At 42.6% G+C, this 18,025-nt stretch overlaps 1 protein-coding gene across 1 annotated transcript in view; it reads right to left on the bottom strand.

The window, feature by feature from the left end:
• The window catches only part of LIPC (lipase C, hepatic type), a 275,926-nt gene that overhangs the window by 196,618 nt on the left and 61,283 nt on the right, over positions 1–18,025 (bottom strand). Inside the window, exon 3 of the mRNA XM_077472827.1 lies at positions 1,108–1,176. Within this exon, the coding sequence (XP_077328953.1) occupies positions 1,108–1,176 (69 nt within the window). The remainder of the gene's footprint in view (positions 1–1,107; positions 1,177–18,025) is intronic.

Below are 18,025 nucleotides of genomic sequence, written 5' to 3'. Positions count from 1 at the left end.
TGGTGCATAGCTGTGTACAGCCGTCTTCACCCATTCATGTCTATGTGTAGCTGTACACAACCCCAAGACATCCCAGGCACTAGAAATACACAGTGTATTTACGCTGCATGGGCAAAGGCACCCATGTACATGAAGCCTTAAAGGGTTTACTTCCTCTTTGTCTCCCTGCAAAGGTAAAGCATAATGGGCTACTATGCATCGCGACTCGCAGCAATGAGAACCTAGGCTAAAACCTGGAAACTGTTTGGTTTCTATGCAGAGTTGCAGCAGACTTTGCATTGTAAGATTAGTAAATCAATCCCACTATTTCAATGTTAAAATCCACCCATGGTTGAAGTGGCTGAAAGTGTATATCACATGTGATGCATACTGCATTAAGTATAAAATAATTTGAAATGATTAAAGTGACACCAAACCCCCCAAAAATGCTTCCTAATAATTGCTAGAATGGCTTGTGTCTTTTGTGTAGAGCTAAAATCTTAGCCTTTGGGTAACCTTCGTGTCACCCATAACACATTGTTGGTGGTGGCAGCTATCTGGGGGCTCATAGAGCCTCTGCTCCTTTACCGCCACATTTCACACGCTCCTCTTCTTCTCTCTAAGTAAACTGTGTCTATATATGGCTAATGGTAGAGGAAATCCCATAATTACTATGGCCCAGGTTGGGGGAAGAGCTAAACTGGAGTCAGTCAGATGTCCTGTGACTTCCCTTGGCTTTTCAGGTTCTTCCCCCTCCCCAGGTCATGCAAAGTGGACTAGAGTTGTCAGTCTAGGATATGATCTGCCCCAAGGCTTGGATGGGTGTATCAGATCCTTGACTGACGGCTCCACTTTGCTTTGTACTGCCTGGGGAAGGGGGTGGAAACCTGAAACAGCTAAGGTGATGTCACAGGACACAGTATCCTCTCTGGCTTAGCCCCAACCCGGGCCACACTAAATACGAAAAAGAAAAAAAGTCTTGTGACCCTCCTTACACAAAACACAAAAGGTATTTGTTGAAAAAATATTAAATTGCTTCACATGTCATCCAATGCCTGCTGGTGTGCCCCATCATTTACAAGCGCCACTACTGTCAGGGTTTATAATTACTTTAATTGCAAAAATTACCTTCAGGAAATTGACTTTTCCTCTGGTTGTTTAATGAATTTTTCTTATTATTATCACCAGTAGAGTCACCTGCAAACACAAAGAAGAGGCGGTATTATTGCAATAAAAAGTTTACATGATAAAAACTGCAAACCTCAAGTCAGCAACAAATATAAGCAGACAAAATGTATTGACCCTTCCATATATTTTAGCTGCTGCAACATATCTCTAATCAGCAGCAGATTATACCTTATACCTACATTGTGGACACTTATAACACAGAGCTTAAAATCAATGCATTTCGCGATTATGAACTGCTTCTTGAGGGTATGTGCGGCAGCAGAGGTCCGTTCATCATATCCCGTTTCAAATCACAATTATATCTGTGAAGAATCATGTTAACAATAATAACATATATTTTAATGATATAATAAACATAAATATAAACTAAGCAAAAAAAAACAAAAAAAAAACAATATCAAAAAATATATTTTCTGTCCTATAATTATTATAATGTTCCAAAGAGGAGATATTTTTTTCCCTTTCCCTCCTCTTTAGCACATTATGATATTTATGGGACAGAAAACATATATATGGCTTTTGTTGTTTTTTTTTGCTTAGTTTGTATTTACCGTATTTATTGGCGTATAACACGCACTTCCCCCCCTTAAAGTCAGGGGAGAATCGTGGGTGCATGTTATACACTGCTCCCCCTCCGCTGTGAGCCTCTGGGCAGCTTTCAGCCACCTTCGGCTGTTCTCGGCGGCTTTTGGCCATTCTTGGCAGTTTTAGGCTGCCTTCCGCTGATCTCGGCAGCTTTTGGGCCACCTTCGGCCATTTCGGCTGGCGAGAGCGGGCGAAAAACTGCTGAGAACGGCCGAAAGCTGCCGAGAACTACCGAGCGCCACGGAGATACACAGGACACCCGGCTCTGTATCTCGGCAGCGCCATTTTTACAAGGCAAGGCTGCAAATAAAACGGACAAGGCTGCAAATGACATTGAAAAGGGTTCAACGATGGACAAGGCTGCATGACAAAGCTGCATATGACACTGACAAGGGTGCAATAATGGACAAGGCTGCATGACAAGGCTGCATATGACACTGACAAGGCTGCAAATGATGGACAAGGCTGCATGACAAGGCTGCAAATGACACTGACAAGGGTGCAATGATGGACAAGGCTGCAGATGGACACTGATAAGGTTGCATTGATGAGCATTTAAATGTAAGTTTTTTTTCCCTTAAACTTCCCTCCTAAAAGTTTTTTTTCTTAAAATTCCCTCCTAAACTTGGGGTGCGTGTTATACGCCGATAAATACGGTATATTTACTATATATTATATGATTTAAATTTACCTTTTAATAATATGTTATGATTGTTCACAGATATAATTGTAATTTCATATTGGACATGATGAGCTAGCCTCCGCTTCACAGTAAATCCTGAACAATTGATTTGTGATTGCAAATTGTGTCAATTTTAAGCTCTGTGTAAAAGCTATAAGATTTGGAACTAATAGTATGGATTTTATTGACAATAATGTGTCCTTCAAATAAATAATAAAATATGCTTTTGCTTATTACAAAATTGTATGCCGTGCAATATAATAGAATCCTAGACTTAAAATTCCCCCATTATTCCCCCAGAATCAGGTGTTCCAGGGGGAATGATTCCAGGGCCAATGATTAAAAACTACACAGTAATACCTTGGATTGTGAGTAACATGGTTTACGAGCGTTTCACAATACGAGTGTAGTAGCGGCTCCTGAAGAGCACGCGCTATGCGGTTTTCAAAGTTAAAAACTTTGCCTGAACTGCAGTTTGGTTTGGGTATATTTGTCCAAATTGGACCTCTGCATCAGTCTGACTGGACTGTCAGCCCTTGTACACACGGTTGGAGATTCCGACAACTAAATCCGTCGGAGTAATTCCGACGGATTAATTCCGGAAGAGGTCCGGAAGTGATGTTGTATACACACGGTCGGACTAAGTTGTCGGAAAATCCGATTGTACATAATGTGATGACATTGTTTCGTTACGACGGGACTACGTTCAGACTAGTAGCCAATAGCTTCGGTCTTGGAATTTGATCTGAGCATGCGTGGCACTTTGTCCGTCAGAGTAGGCTACACATGATCGGAGTATGTCCGATAGGAGCATTTTGTCAGAAAATGTTACCGGCAAGTTGGAAAAACAGTCCGATGCAGACCACACACAGTCGGAATATCCGACAAAACGGTTCGATAGGAAACATTCTGATGGAATCTCCGACCATGTGTACAAGGGCTAAGATGTTCAGCCTGGCCACAGGGGGCACTGTCTGTTGTAGCAGGCGTGGAACTATGGTCTGGTTAGGTGCTTAAGTTACTCTCTTTCGGAGCCAGGTCAGTGAGAGTGGCCCTCTCGCTGTGCCCTCTGGGAGAGGGTATTTAAGATGCGGACGTCACGTGGTTCGGGGTTTTCGGTCCAGTATGATGTGCTGATAACATGGTCCTGGCTCTCCTGACCAGCCCCTAGGAAGGCTATGGCCTGGGGTGCGGATCCTCTCAACTTTAATGTCTCGGGGCTGGCTAGCCCGAGGCAAGGAAACTAAAGGAGGATTCTAAGGTGGTTGGGTGCTGTCTCCGGTTCATGAGAGACCCAGTGTACTTCAAGCATTTCAGGGGAGGACTCTTTAGAAGAACACCACGTACGGGTTGGTTTTCTTAACAAGAGCCTGGAAGGGCTGAAGTAACCGAGAGTATCCGGTCTTGTGGATATCGCCAAGCAGGCTGAAAGATCCAGGTATCCTACAAGTGTTCTAAAGCTTAGTTTCCCTACATGTTCTGCAACAACACCTGTGACAAAGACTTTGTTCCTGAGTAAGCACCTTGTTGGCTGCTAGGTCTTGTGAGAGAGGGACTGTCCAACCCGAGTGATCATCCAGCTGCGAATGGCTATTTTCTGGATGCAGTCAAAGTAAGCAAGTTCTTTAACGTTTTGGACTTTGACATTAAGAGTATTCCTTTTCAAACCCTCTGATCCCAAGTTGAAAGACAGTTCAATTGTCTGAGTTTGCAAATAAAATCCATTCAAGTGGATCTATTGTCAGTCTCAAGTTACTGGGCCATCTACCACGGGACATCCCCTAGACGTGCAACAAGGAGAACGGAAGGTAGCGTTAAGCCCAAAAATAACCAGCAGCTCCTTCGGGGGTTAGTGCTACACGAGCCATTATCTTTTAAAAATCCTGACTCGGTTTGTGAGCGTTGTCTTGCAAGATGAGCAGGATTCAAGCCTCTGGGGTGTGCAGTACCGCATTTGGCCAGATGTGCAAGAGCACTCAGTTCCCAAGTGTCTCCGACTGCATTTGAGTGGCTCTGAGTGTTTCCCAGTGTCTCCAGTGCCCCCTCCCCCTCTGGCCACATGCAGTACTGCATACAATAGCAGTCACTGTGGAACGAATTATCTGAGTTTCCGTTGACTCCTATGGGGAAACTAGCTTTGATATATGAGTGCTTTGGATTACAAGCATTCTTCTGGAACGAATTATGCTCATAATCCAAGGTACCTCTGTATAGGGAATATGTCGTTTTAAACCCCAGATGTCTAGGGTCTGATGATCTATTTGCTATTTATGTGTATGGTGTTATCATACCTAGGTCAAAAGAACTCTCTAAGGCCCACAGAAAGAAGGTTGTGAGTGGCTATGAGTCTGGCAAGGGGAATCAATTGGAAAAAATATAATAATATAGTAATTTCAAATGACTGCTAACTTGTTTAAGACTTGGTATGCTCAGCAAATTCAGTCCAAAAGCTGAAAGCTGATACTAAAAGAAATTTAAAAATGTAATCAGTGAACCAGCATGAATCTTTTGCAACATTTGCTGCATACATCTACCGTCAGAAAGACCAATTTAACATTTCTGAGATGTATGCCAGAAAAAAAGCCTTTGCAGGCATACAGGCTTTCCGTGACAATGTACTTATGGTGTACGTTTATCAAACAGAGATAATCTATCTCATTTCAGTTCTCAGCAGTTCTCAGAGAACATCCTTCTCCTCTGGCACCCTGTTTATGAAGTAGAGAACATTTGTTCTCAGGAGGAGAGGAGACGTTTTTCCTCTGAGAACACAAGATCTGTGTAGAAGGAGGAGGGCTGCCTGTGATCTCCTTTTGGTCCTTTAGTCCACATTTTGGCATAGGTTGTTTTAACATGCATTTTGGTGTGGTTTGTAATTAGGGTTGCCACCTCATCCCTTTTAATTCAAATACATATGAATTACACAGGTCCTGAGGCTAATTTAATACAGTTAAGGCACCAAGTGAGATTAATTACCACCTTAATCCCCCACAGAACCTACCTATGCCAGATAGAGCAGAGGAGGAAACTGAAGGTGAGACAGCACAACCCCAAGGAGGCCGACATCAAGAAAGAGTAGAGAGCAGCCACCCTATTCCATCACATCCTGCAGCTGTCATCTCCCGCCCCACTCCCCAGATTGATAGCAGCAGAAACCATTGGCTGTCAATCAAATCCAGCGACATGGGAGCTGGTAGGTGGGGCCGAGTCCTGCTGTGTGTGTCAATGGACGCAGCAGCAGGACTCAGGAGCGAGCCCGCACAGGTGACCCTTTGGAAAGCGGGTCACTGAGGAGGCACTCAATGTGGGGAGGAGCCAGGAGCGCCACAGGGGGACCCCAGAAGAGGAACGGGGCCACTCTGTGCAAAACCTTTGCACAGTGGAGGTAAGTATAACATGTTTGTTATTTAAAAAAAAATAACTGCGAACCTTTACAGCCCTTTTAATACTAATGTGTTTTTATTATTTACTTTTTGTTTGTTTTTGGGGGGTGGCAGGGAGAAAGAGGAAGGCAAATGTGTGAGTGTGTGGGTTCATGAAATAAAACTCAAAATTGATACTTGGATAGTTGCTTCAATGTTCAACTTTATTGTTATTGTCTTGTACTGTAAAACAAATAACTAAATCCCCCTAAAATAACTGAAACAAACGCAAGCCACACTGCGCCAGTTTCCCCCTATATATTACAATAACTGTATGATATCCTGGAAGGTCGTCTTTGGGGCGAGATTAAACCCAACCAGGCTGGTGGAGTTATGGGGTACCATAGATATCAATTAGCAATACCATTTTATTAAAGCGGCATTAAACCGAAATTAAACATGTACTATATTGCAGTTTACCAGTCAGTAGATGTGGTGGCTGCATTTGTTTTTGTTTTTTTTTGGTTTCTTTCCTTTGCTTTCCCCTTGTGGCCTTCTGGCCAGTAGCTCCCGAAGTTAAAGTTCCTGCACTCTGGATGAAGGAGCACAGGGACACCTTTGGACAGCAGCATTGTTAATCAGGGGGGAGGAGAAGGTTAGAAATGCTAGCATATTTAAATAAGCAAAAATTTTAAGCCATCTCCAGATCACAGTTTTTAAGCAGTTACCAAAATATTTTTTTTTCCCCTTTGAGATAAAGTTTTTACATAAATAATTCATTGCTGATCATTGCAAGCACTTCTATCAGTGTTAAATGGTTTGTCTCAGCTCTCTAACTTCTAAAAGCTTGTTCTTTTGAACAACAACAGATTTACTGGCTAGATCATCAGGTAAAACAAACGAAAGAAAGCCTGAAAAAGAAAACGAAAACAACCATCACATCTAAGTATTGGTAAGCTGCAATATAATACATGTTTGCTTTTGGGTTTAATACCGCTTTAAGATAATATCCATTTTATGCACTATAATGCAATGCAAAATGAAGAGTAAGTAGCTTTATTGTCTTATTAATGTGTTATGAATACTAAAGCTGCAATTAAAATACATAATATTTTTAGATATTTATTTTACTTAACATTTCAAGTGATGTAAATGACTTGCATAGATCAAGGAATTTGTCCTTTGAGTTAAACCAGTTTGATTTTGTTTTATTGATTCATTTTCAAATGTAAATAAAATCCTCCAGACTACCTGCTTGCATAGAAAATGTGCAGCAATAACATTCAAAGTTACAGTATATTTGGGCTTTTAGCCTCTGAAATCTAAACAGCAGGCACATTTTGCTGCCATTGGACGTAGGTATAAGCATGAATAATTTGGAAATTGTGCCAGCTAGCCCCAAAGGTAAACACTCTGCAGTCTTAGAAGAACATCATTGCATATTATCCGAGGCATTTAAGGAGGTGGATATATTGGTTGAGAACATTTTAGAATGAACAGCTTCTTATTTTTGAATAAAATGATAAGTAAATATTTTTACCGACATCTTAAAAAATCTATAATGAAAAAAACGCATTGGATATTTGATACAGATTTTTGTTATACTAAAGGTGCATTTCAAAACGAAGCCTTGCTATGCATATAAAGAACATAGCAAACCTGTTCAGCACTCCTCCTCTCTTTTGTGGGTAATCTGGTGGTATAGGAAAGCACCTGCTTGAGATGTTAGAACTCACTGCTGCCACTTATATACAGCAAGCACTGTCATTTTCACAGCCAATGAACAGATTAAAACCTTGGAAGTTTATATGTAATTAGAGAAGTAGGAAGAACAGAAAAAAAAGGAAGTTACAAATCATATATTTCAAAGACTACACTGCTACTGTCATACTGACCTCGTAGGATGGTCTGTGAAATCATGCAGTTGTTACAATACATATTTTAATTTTAGCAAATTTATTGGGTTTATATGATAACATTAGCAGATCGCTAATGACCTACACCTGTTTCCTGAAACTGCTTTTTAAAGATTTCAGGCATAATGCCCATTACCCCATTGATGACGTCTATTATGCCAAAACGTGTGTCAGGTGGAAGACATAGTGGTGATGTCAGTAAGCCCGCTGGGGCGCAGGTTGAGTATCAGTATTGAATGCCTGTTTTGCCTGGTAAGTAGATGTCTTTGAAATAAATTGTTTTATCGGAGGACGTTGTGCAATGAGCGCTTCTTCTTTTTATATCACTATGATCCATAATAAACTGTTTGCGCAATTCATGGTGGAGAGATATGAACCACTTCTAAGCCATGCCACCCGATGGTCGCCTTAAAAGGGGTTACACTTCATACCTAGAGTGAGGGGTGAACTCACTAAAGCGAGATTAGACCTGAATAAGAGACTTATTATACTCATTCTGGAGCACTAGTTGGTGATCACCTGCAGCATTAAGGAATTAGGAGTGCACATTTTGAACACCACCTTCATGAATCATATACTGGGACTCTTTACATTTTATATTTTTATGTTTGGACTTTGCACATTATCATCTCCTTCTTGCATGATGGCACTGATCTTATCAATTTCATCTTATTTTCTGGATTTCACCAAATGCACTTTACTAACCATATAAGGATATAAACACGTTTAATTACAGCACATTTTTCTTCTTTTTTATATGCGAGTGCAGCTGTCAGCATGCACTGACTTTATTATGTATCATTACTTTTCCACCGAGCGCAGAAAGTATTTATTTGGGTTATATTTCCCATGCAGACTGTGGTAATAGACAGAGTTACATAAAAAAGATAATAATGTAGAAAATTTTATAAACTTTTTTTTTTTTTTTACAGGCCAAAATGATATCACACATCCCAAGAGAAATCATAGGCATTTTTTTCCATTTGTCTGGAGGAGGGGTTTTCTTAGCTAAGTACAACCTCTTGTTGCCTGCATCCCTTAGGAGTTAGGGGTAGATAGATTCCAGGAAATAAATGGTAAATGAATCCAGATGGTTGTGACTGGAAATGCTAGGGGGTGTTTTTCGGTTTGTGACGCTGAGATATAGTTAAAATGTTTGTAACCTTAAAACTAACTCACTGCCAGCCCCTCTCTTTTATCCAGCCATTACACACAGTGTAACGGTTTGTTAAAAAAGGATGCCTCTGTACAATGAGCCAAATGCTGAAGTGTCTGTTGTAATATTGTGTGTGGCCCGTTTGGGCTTTAGTTGTTAATGTTTCTTGTAATTGTAATTGCAAAACTGAAAAAAATAAAATAAAATAGAATGCCTCTCAATACCTTTTTTCAGATCTCTTCTTGCCCATCATGTGACTCCCAGACACTCTCTTACTCCATCTACGGGCAACATTGGGAGGGACCAAGATCTCTCTGACTTCAGCCGGAAAGGTCACGTGACCGCTGTGCTGCTCGCTCAGCCCCTCTCGCTGTAGCACTTAGATGGGGGCTGGGAGTCAGATGAGGGAGGGGAAGAGAGGAGATCGGAGGATGACAGAGGCACGTAAACTGACCACAGTAATCAGGGCTCAGCAGCCATAATTACCGGGGCCAGTACACACGGGGACACAGGAACAAGCAGGATCAGCCAGGTTTTTTTTACATCTTACAGAGGGACAGATTAGACAGCGCAAGCACTGTGCTGTTTAACCACTTCAGCCCCGCAAGGATTTGCCCCCTTAATGACCAGGCCATTTTTTGCGATAGAGCACTGCGTCAATTTAACTGACAATTGCGTGGTCGTGCAATGCTGTCCCCAAGAAAAAATAGACATCTTTTTTTCCCCACAAATAGAGCTTTCTTTCAGTGGTATTTGATCACCTCTGCGGTTTTTACTTTTTGAGCTATAAACAAAAAATCCCTACAATTTTGAAAAAAATAATCTTTTTTTTTACTTTCTGCTTTAATACATATCCAAAAAAAAAAAATAATATTAAAAAACAAATGTATTCATCAGTTTAGGCCGATATATATTCTACATATTTTTGGTAAAAAAAAAAAAAATCGCAATAGGCGTGTATTGATTGGTTTGCGCAAAAGTTATTGCGTCTACAAACTATGGGATAGATTTAAGGACTTTAATTTTTTACTTGTTTTTACTGGTGATGGCAATGATCTGTAGCAGGTCTGCGACATTGCAGTGGACAAATCTGACCCCAATTTACCCTTTTTTTGGGACCAGTAACATTATTACACTGATCAGTGCTATAAAAATGCACTGATCAATGTAAAATTACACTGGCAGGGAAGGAGCTAACACTAGGGGCAATCAAGGGGTTAAGTGTGTTCCCTGGGTGTGTTCTAACTGTAGGGGGGATGGGCTACCAGGGACATGACAGAGATCGCTGCTCCTTATCACTGGGAATAGAAGATCTCTGACATATCATCTGGTAGAACGGGGAATCGCCTTGTTTACATAGGCAGTTCCCTTTTCTGCCTCTGTATATCGCGTCCGCCAGACCTGCGGGAATGCAGTGGGCTCGCCCGCTATCTATAAAAAAATTTTTTTTTAGGGTTACAAGCACTTTACAGTGAGAAAGCAATTGTGTTTACTAACAAACAATTACAGGAAATTAATTAAAATGGTTTAAATCATTTTTCTTGCCTGAATTATCTTAGTTTGCTGAGGCATGTCTGGTATTGCTAAATACATTGTAATATTTGCTTTCATTTTCCATAAAAATAGGCCGTAAAACACAAAAAATGTGATCCCTTAGCCAAGAAACAATCCAAGAAAAACATATACGCATTGGCATTTTATCAGAGGAAAAAAAAAAACTTTATCATCCATGCCTTGCATTTACAGATGGATAGTTACTTGTATTTCACATGCCAAGCATTCTTTGCTTTGCCAAGCAGTATGAAATAATGTTTCTTGAAAGTGATTGCTGCTCCATATCCACCTGCTGCCAACTCTTTTTAGTAGCCTAAAGAGGATCAGTCAGCTTCAGAAAATGGCATTTTAGGTTTGGACACATAAAGCTTAGCATATAAAGTACAGCTGCTGAGGAGACGTGTCCTGTAATACTGGTAACTGTTTGTTTATGATAACTGCCTCCATAAGCAGTTGATAAATTCCAGTGTTCACAACAAACCTGGCCATACATAAAGACAGATTGTGATTTAAAGGGAAATTGTAATGGGTTTTGGCCATTTTTTTATGTGGATGTAAACCCAAACATTAAAATCTTATATACGCTTTAACATGTTAATGGTATTTCAAAAGTAATTTCTGGTATCTATAAATCAACAGCTTTCATTAAAATAATCGCTGGTGATTCTGCCATAAAGGTCTTATTAACTGCTTACAGTCCAAACGAATTCTAATATTTCTGTCATATATGTAAAAGTTAGCACTATTTTGCTAGAAATTACTTGGAACCCTCAAATATAATATAGAGACTAGGGCTGGGCTATCTGTTCGACTTGAACATTGGCTGTTCGCCTGTTTGCCGAACAGCGAAAAATTTGGGGGGGTGTTTGCAGCAAATTCGAAAAGCTGCGGAACACCCTTTAAAAGTCTTTGGGAGAAATCTAAAGTGCTCATTTTAAAGGTTAATATGCAAGTTATTGTCATAAGAAGTGTTTGGGGACCTGGGCCCTGCCCCAGGGGACATGTATCAATGCACAAAAAAAGTTTTAAAAACGTCAGTTTTTTTCGGGAGCAGTGATTTTAATAATGCTTAAAGTGAAACAATAAAAGTGAAATATTCCTTTAAATTTTGTACCTGTCTATAGTATGCCCGTAAAGTAGCGCATGTTTCCCGTATTTATAACAGTCCGAGAGCGAAATTACATTTCTAAAGGAAAAAAAGCGCTAATACCGGCTATTAATGAATTGCCAGTCCCGACAATTCACATAAAAGTCATTGAAAGTCATTGAAAAATAAAAAATAAAAATGCGTGGTATGGATTTTAAGGGGAACTCCACGCCAAAATAAAAAAAAATTAAAAATGGTGTGGAGTTCCCCCAAAAATCCACACCAGATCCTTATCCGAGCATGCAACCTGGCAGGCTGCAGGAAAAAAGGGGGGACAAGAGAGCAGCCCCTCTCCTGAACCGTAACAGGCCACATGCTCTAAACATGGGGAGAAAGACCTCATCCCCACAACCCTTGCCCGGTGGTTGTGGGGGTCTGCGGGCGGGGGGCTTATAGGAATCTGGAAGCCCTCTTTAACAAGGGGACCCCCAGAGCCTGCCTTTCCCTGTTTGTAATGGTACCGGGTACATTGTACCCCTACCATTTCACAAAAAACTGTAATGGTAAAAAAAAAAAAAACACACACACACACACACACACACACACACACACACACAGTGGGAGAAGTCCTTTATTAAAAAAAATTAAATAAAAATAAAAGATTCCAGCGATGTAATCCAATAAATCCATGCTCCTACTCCAGCGATGTAATCCAATTCTCGATCTCCAGCGATGGATGATCTCCAGCAACTCCATCAAGGAACATGCACAGGATCCTGCCTCCACCAGAGGCACCCAGCCAATGACGTGGCACCAGCTTGACACTTCTTAAGTAGCTGAGGGCAGGGCCACCCGTCACGTGACCCTGCCCCCTCTGACAAGAAGAAACCCCGGGGTTTCCCAGTGACGCTTGCGGGTGACCCCGCCCCCTTTGAATGAACCGTAGGATTCCCGTTAACATTATTTGTTAATTTTTTTACATTGTACCTTCATTTTTTTTTGGAATCAACTCTATTGCTATCACAAGGGATGAACACATCCCCAGATCTTTTTTCTGGTCTCCAAAGCATCTGATAAAACCAAGATTGTTTTTATCAGACACTTTCACAAGCCAGGAATGGCTTGTTTACAAAAAATGAAACTGAAAGTGACAAAGTACTTGTCGATCCAGATTCTGACTTCACACATTGGGACAAACAACACCAGTTCCTCTCACTGTGTCCCTGGTAGTTGATGCCACCAGGTTGCACTCTTACCGGGCTCCCCGAATGGACGGGTGACCCCTGTAAAGGCGGCGGTGGTGGCGGGATAGAAGACCCTCTTTTGCTGCCTGTAAAAGTGATCCAGCAGCTCTATCTCCCCTCAGATCAGTTTTATCTGATAGGAAATTGCTGGCAGAAAAAACATACCAGGATCATGTTTGTAGCCTCAACCATCTTCCCGGTATAACCACTTTGACCTTAGGCTGTTTATAAACATCATATGGACAGTGGTTAAGAACTTCCTGTTAAAGACTTACAATGCTCTATCTCCTGATTGTGCTTCTGTGTTGACAACCTGTCAGTTGGACTTCTTTAGGAGACTACAAGTGGTTGTTTCAATGTGCATTACACAGGCAAGGTACAATGTTGTCATCATCAGAAAACGCACCCTGAAAAATACAATCAACACTGCAAAACTCAGCTCCAGGTGTTTGGAAGGTAAAGAGCGGCCTCAGCCCCAAGTCATCCCGATGATCATGCCCTTTTATTTGAGCAATGGTACCTAGTGCCACCACCGCAAAGTGACTTCAAAAAAGGATGCATGAAATAAGTGCACTGAAATGCAGCAAAGGATGAAAAAAAAAAAAAAGTAAGAACAGTACCTTATTAAAAATGTGATTTATGATATAAAATGCTTTAGCAAACCAAGGCCAGAGCTTTAGCACATTTTCTTAGGGAAAATAAGTGCAACTGCCTTTAGTAAACGCACTCTCCAATAAGAGTAATGGAGTTTACAGTGCATCTGGAAAGTAATCGCAGCTCTTCACCTTTTCCACATTTTGTTATGTTACAGCCTTATTCCAAAATGGATTAAATTAATTATTTTCCTCAAAATTCTACAAACAAAACCCCATAATGACAACGTGAAAGAAGTTTGTTTGAAATCTTTGCAAATTTATTAAAAATAAAAAAAATCGCATGTACATACAGTGGATATAAAAAGTCTACACACCTTTGTTAAAATGCCATATTTCTGTGATGTAAAAAAAATTAGACAAATCATTTCAGAACTTTTTACCTTTTCCACCTTTAATACTGAAAATCTTTTTTTTTTTGGGGGGGGGAGTAAAAATAAAAAATAATGTGATTGCATAAGTGTGCACACCCTCTTTTATAACTGGGAATGTAGCTGCGTTCAGAATTAAGCAATCACATTCAAACTCATGTTAAATAGGAGTCAGTACACACCTGCCATCATTTAAAGTGCCTCTGATTAACCCAAAATAAAGTTCAGCTGTTCCAGTAGGTCATTCCTGACATTTTCTTAGTCTCATCCTACAGTAAAAGCCATGGTCTGCAAAGAGATTCTAAAGCATCGGAGGGATCTCATTGTTAAAAGGTATCAGTCAGGAGAAGGGTACAAAAGAATTTCCAAGGCATTAAACATACCATGGAAAACAGTGAAGACAATCACAATCAAGTAGAGAAAATATGGCACAACAGTGACATTACCAAGAACAGGATGTCCCGCCAAAATTTATGAAGAGACGAGAAGGCAACTGGTCAGGGAGGCTGCCAAGAGGCCTACAGCAACATTAAATGATCTGCAGGATAGTTGGGTAGTCAGGAGATCAATGTTCAAGACAGATAACAGGAGCGGGGTCACATGGAGCTGCAGATCAGACAGCACAGATCCATCAATTCAAATATACTGACTGGCGCCAAGCGCTGCACGCTTTTTAGCGCACACCGGTGCACACAGGAGCACGTGCACCAAGGCGCACCAGAGCGGCCAGCATCTACCATGGGAACTTTCCTGACAGTGCCCCTTCATTAAGGGCAGCCTCCAGATACATGTCCCCTAGGGCAGTACCCAGGTCTCCATACACTTTTTATCTCAATAACTTGCATAAAAGCCTTTAAAATTAGCACTTTTGACTTTTCATGTTTGTGTCATTTAAACTTTAATAGGGTTTGCTTGTTGAACTCCATGCCCAAGAGGGTTAAGGCAGTGCTGGAAAATAAAGGTGGCCACACAAAATATTGACACTTTGGGTCCAATTTGGACATTTTCACTTAGTGGTGTACTTACTTTTGTTGCCAGGGGTTTAGACATTAATGGCTGTGTGTTGAGTTATTTCGAGGTGGCAGAGAATTTTCACTGTTATACAAGCTGTACATTCACTACTTTACAATGTAGCAAAGTGTTATTTCTTCAGTGTTGTCACATGAAAAGATACAATAAAACATTTACAAAAATGTGAGTGGTGTACTCACGTTTGTGAGATACTGTATATGTGGTCACTTCATCATGAAATAATTATATTCTTCATGGTATCTAAGGTGATGCTAGACAGGAAAGTCAAGAAAGCATACTTATTCAATTCTGGTAAGGAAATTACTGGGTCCAGATAACTGAAGAACATATTAAAACCTATGTAAGACAAACCCAGATATGTGAAATGCAGAACCAGAAAGAAAATGCCTCTTCAAAGCTGGACAATGTTTGGGTATAAATGTTTTGTTTGAGAACTGTAAATAAACTTGATGTACTAATTGTAAAGATAGCTGATTAATCCAAAATCGTTTTCACTTATAGTTTGTCTTATCTGCGCCATCGGTTCATTTCCCTAAACAATCATTGGAGAATTTGGATCTCCCAGAATCCCACATTTCTATAACCAAAATTCTGGGAAAGGAACTTTAAAGTCAAAACAATATAATGCCCCGTACACACGAGAGGGATTAAGTCTGACAGACCTCCAAAGGAGTTCTGACGGAGTTCCGACGGAGTTCTGGCGGACTTTTCGACCGAACGGACTTGACCACACACCATCACACCAAACTCCGACGGAGTCGAACGTGATGACGTACGACTGGATTCGACGTAGGAAGTTCATAGACAGTAGCCAATAGCTGCCCTAGCGTCGGTTTTAGTCCGTCGGAGTAGCACACACACGAGCGAATTTTTCGAAGGGGACCGGGTCCGGCGGAGTTCCGTCGGGAAAATTTGAAGCATGCTTCATTTCTAAAGTCCGTCAGACTTTTGCGAAGCTAAAGTCCGTTGCAGCCCACACACGATCGGATAGTCTGACGGACTCGGTCTGACGGACTTTGGATGTTGAAAAGTCCGCTTGTGTGTACGGGGCTTTAGACTCCATCCCTTTGACCTTTCCAGATTTTATAATTTTGCAGTTTGAAATTACAATGAAGGAAATCAGTTATAGTAATCCATACAAAATAGTCTATAATGCTAAATTAAAAAAACAAAAAAAAAAACATGGCAGTGCATACAGTGGTAAACTAGATAATATATTATCCTAAAACATGAAACTGCTTTGACTTGAGAAAATAGATGCTGAATAGGAGACATTTAACACAGACTAGAGGCAAAGGAAAGATGAGATTTGGTTTAACCTCTGCCATGGGTTTCGAGCAAAACATGGATGTTATGCTGCGTACACGCGATCAAACAATCGGGTGGAAAAGTCCGGCAAACTCAAGTCCGCCGGACAATCCCCCCCGTGTGTAGCCTCCGGAGGACTTTTTTTACCCGAAAGTAGGGCGGACTTAGAAAGTAGTTTTGCACTCCAATCTTCCCGCCGGACTTGCATTTCGGTGGCCAACCCGGCCGTGCGTATGCCAGTCCACCGTACTTTTGAAATTAATGGACGTTTCCCGCCCCTCCCGAGTTAGGTGGGGCCCGCAAAGGAGACGTCGCTGGCCCCGCCACCTGGTATGGACTTAAAGGGGAACCCCAATGCCGAAAAAAATCGGCGTGGGGGTCCCCCCCAGGTCCACATCAGACCCTTGTCCGAGCACACTACCCGGCCGGCTGAGCCATACCAGGCCGCGTGCCCTCAACATGGGGGGTGCCTTGGGGAAGGGGGGGCCGCGCGGCCCTCCCACTCCAAAGCACCTTGTCCCCATGTCGATGAGGACAAGGGCCTCTTCCTGACAACCCTGGCCATTGGTTGTTGGGGTCTGCGGGTGGGAGGCTTATCGGAATCCGGGAGCCCCCTTTAATAAGGGGCCCCCGGATACCGGCCGGATACCAGCCCCCCACCCTATGTGAATGAGTATGGGGTACAATGTACCCCTACCCATTCACCTGTGAAAAAAAGTACAAAAAAAAAAAAAAACACAACACAGGGTTAAAATAGTTTATTGCACAGCTCCGGGGGTCTTCCGTCTTCGGAGGTCTTCTCGCCGGACTCCTCCACTATCTTCTGCTAGCTCTTTTACTAGCGGAGGAGCCCGGCTTTCTTCCTCGCCGCCAGCCTCTTCTTCCGACTTCGGGGGTCTTGTCCCCCTCTTCGGTTCTTCTGCCGGGCCACCGCGCCTTCTTCTAGCTCTTTTACAGGCGGTGGCCCGGTCTTCTGTCGCCGCCGTCGTCGCCGCCGCCGCCAACTTCTGTTCTTCTCTTCAGATGTTGCCTCGTCGCTCCCTCCGCTCACAATGACGGGGATCGGGCGCGCGACAACTTATATAGGGACATCACCGGATGATGTCCCCGCCCAGTATGATGTCACAGTCCCAGCATCCTCTGTGACATCATACTGGGCGGGGACATCATCCGGTGATGTCCCTATATAAGTTGCCGCGCGCCCGATCCCCGTCATTGTGAGCGGAGGGAGCGACGAGGCAACATCTGAACAGAAGAACAGAAGACGGAAGCAGCGGCGGCGGCAGAAGACCGGGCCACCGCCTGTAAAAGAGCTAGAAGAAGGCGCGATGGCCTGGCAATAGAACCGAAGAGGGGGACAAGACCCCCGAAGTCGGAAGAAGAGGCCGGCGGTGAGGAAGAAAGCCGTGCTCCTCCGCTAGTAAAAGAGCTAGCAGAGATAGCGGAGGAGTCCAGCGAGAAGACCCCCGAAGACGGAAGACCCCCAGAGCTGTGCAATAAACTATTTTAACCCTGTGTTGTGTTTTTTTTTGTACTTTTTTTCACAGGTGAATGGGTACATTGTACCCCATACTCATTCACATAGGGTGGGGGGCCGGCATCCGGGGGCCCCTTATTAAATTCCGATAAGCCCCCCCGCCCGCAGACCACGACAACCAACGGCCAGGGTTGTCGAGAAGAGGCCCTTGTCCTCATCAACATAGGGACAAGGTGCTTTGGGGTGGGGGGGGTGCGCGGCCCCCCTTTCCCCAAGGCACCCCCCATGTTGAGGGCACGCTGCCTGGTACGGCTCAGGAGGGGGGGCGCTCGCTCGTCCCCCCCTCTTTCCTGGCCGGCCGGTTGGCGTGCTCGGACAAGGGTCTGATGTGGACCTGGGGGGACCCCCACGCCGATTTTTTCGGCGTTGGGGTT

Source organism: Lithobates pipiens, unplaced genomic scaffold (assembly GCF_037356315.1).
Source record: "Lithobates pipiens isolate NorthernLeopardFrog02 unplaced genomic scaffold, aLitPip1_a1.2 Scaffold_8, whole genome shotgun sequence".
Lineage (NCBI taxonomy): Eukaryota > Metazoa > Chordata > Amphibia > Anura > Ranidae > Lithobates > Lithobates pipiens.
This window is presented reverse-complemented; position numbering and strand designations above follow the sequence as displayed.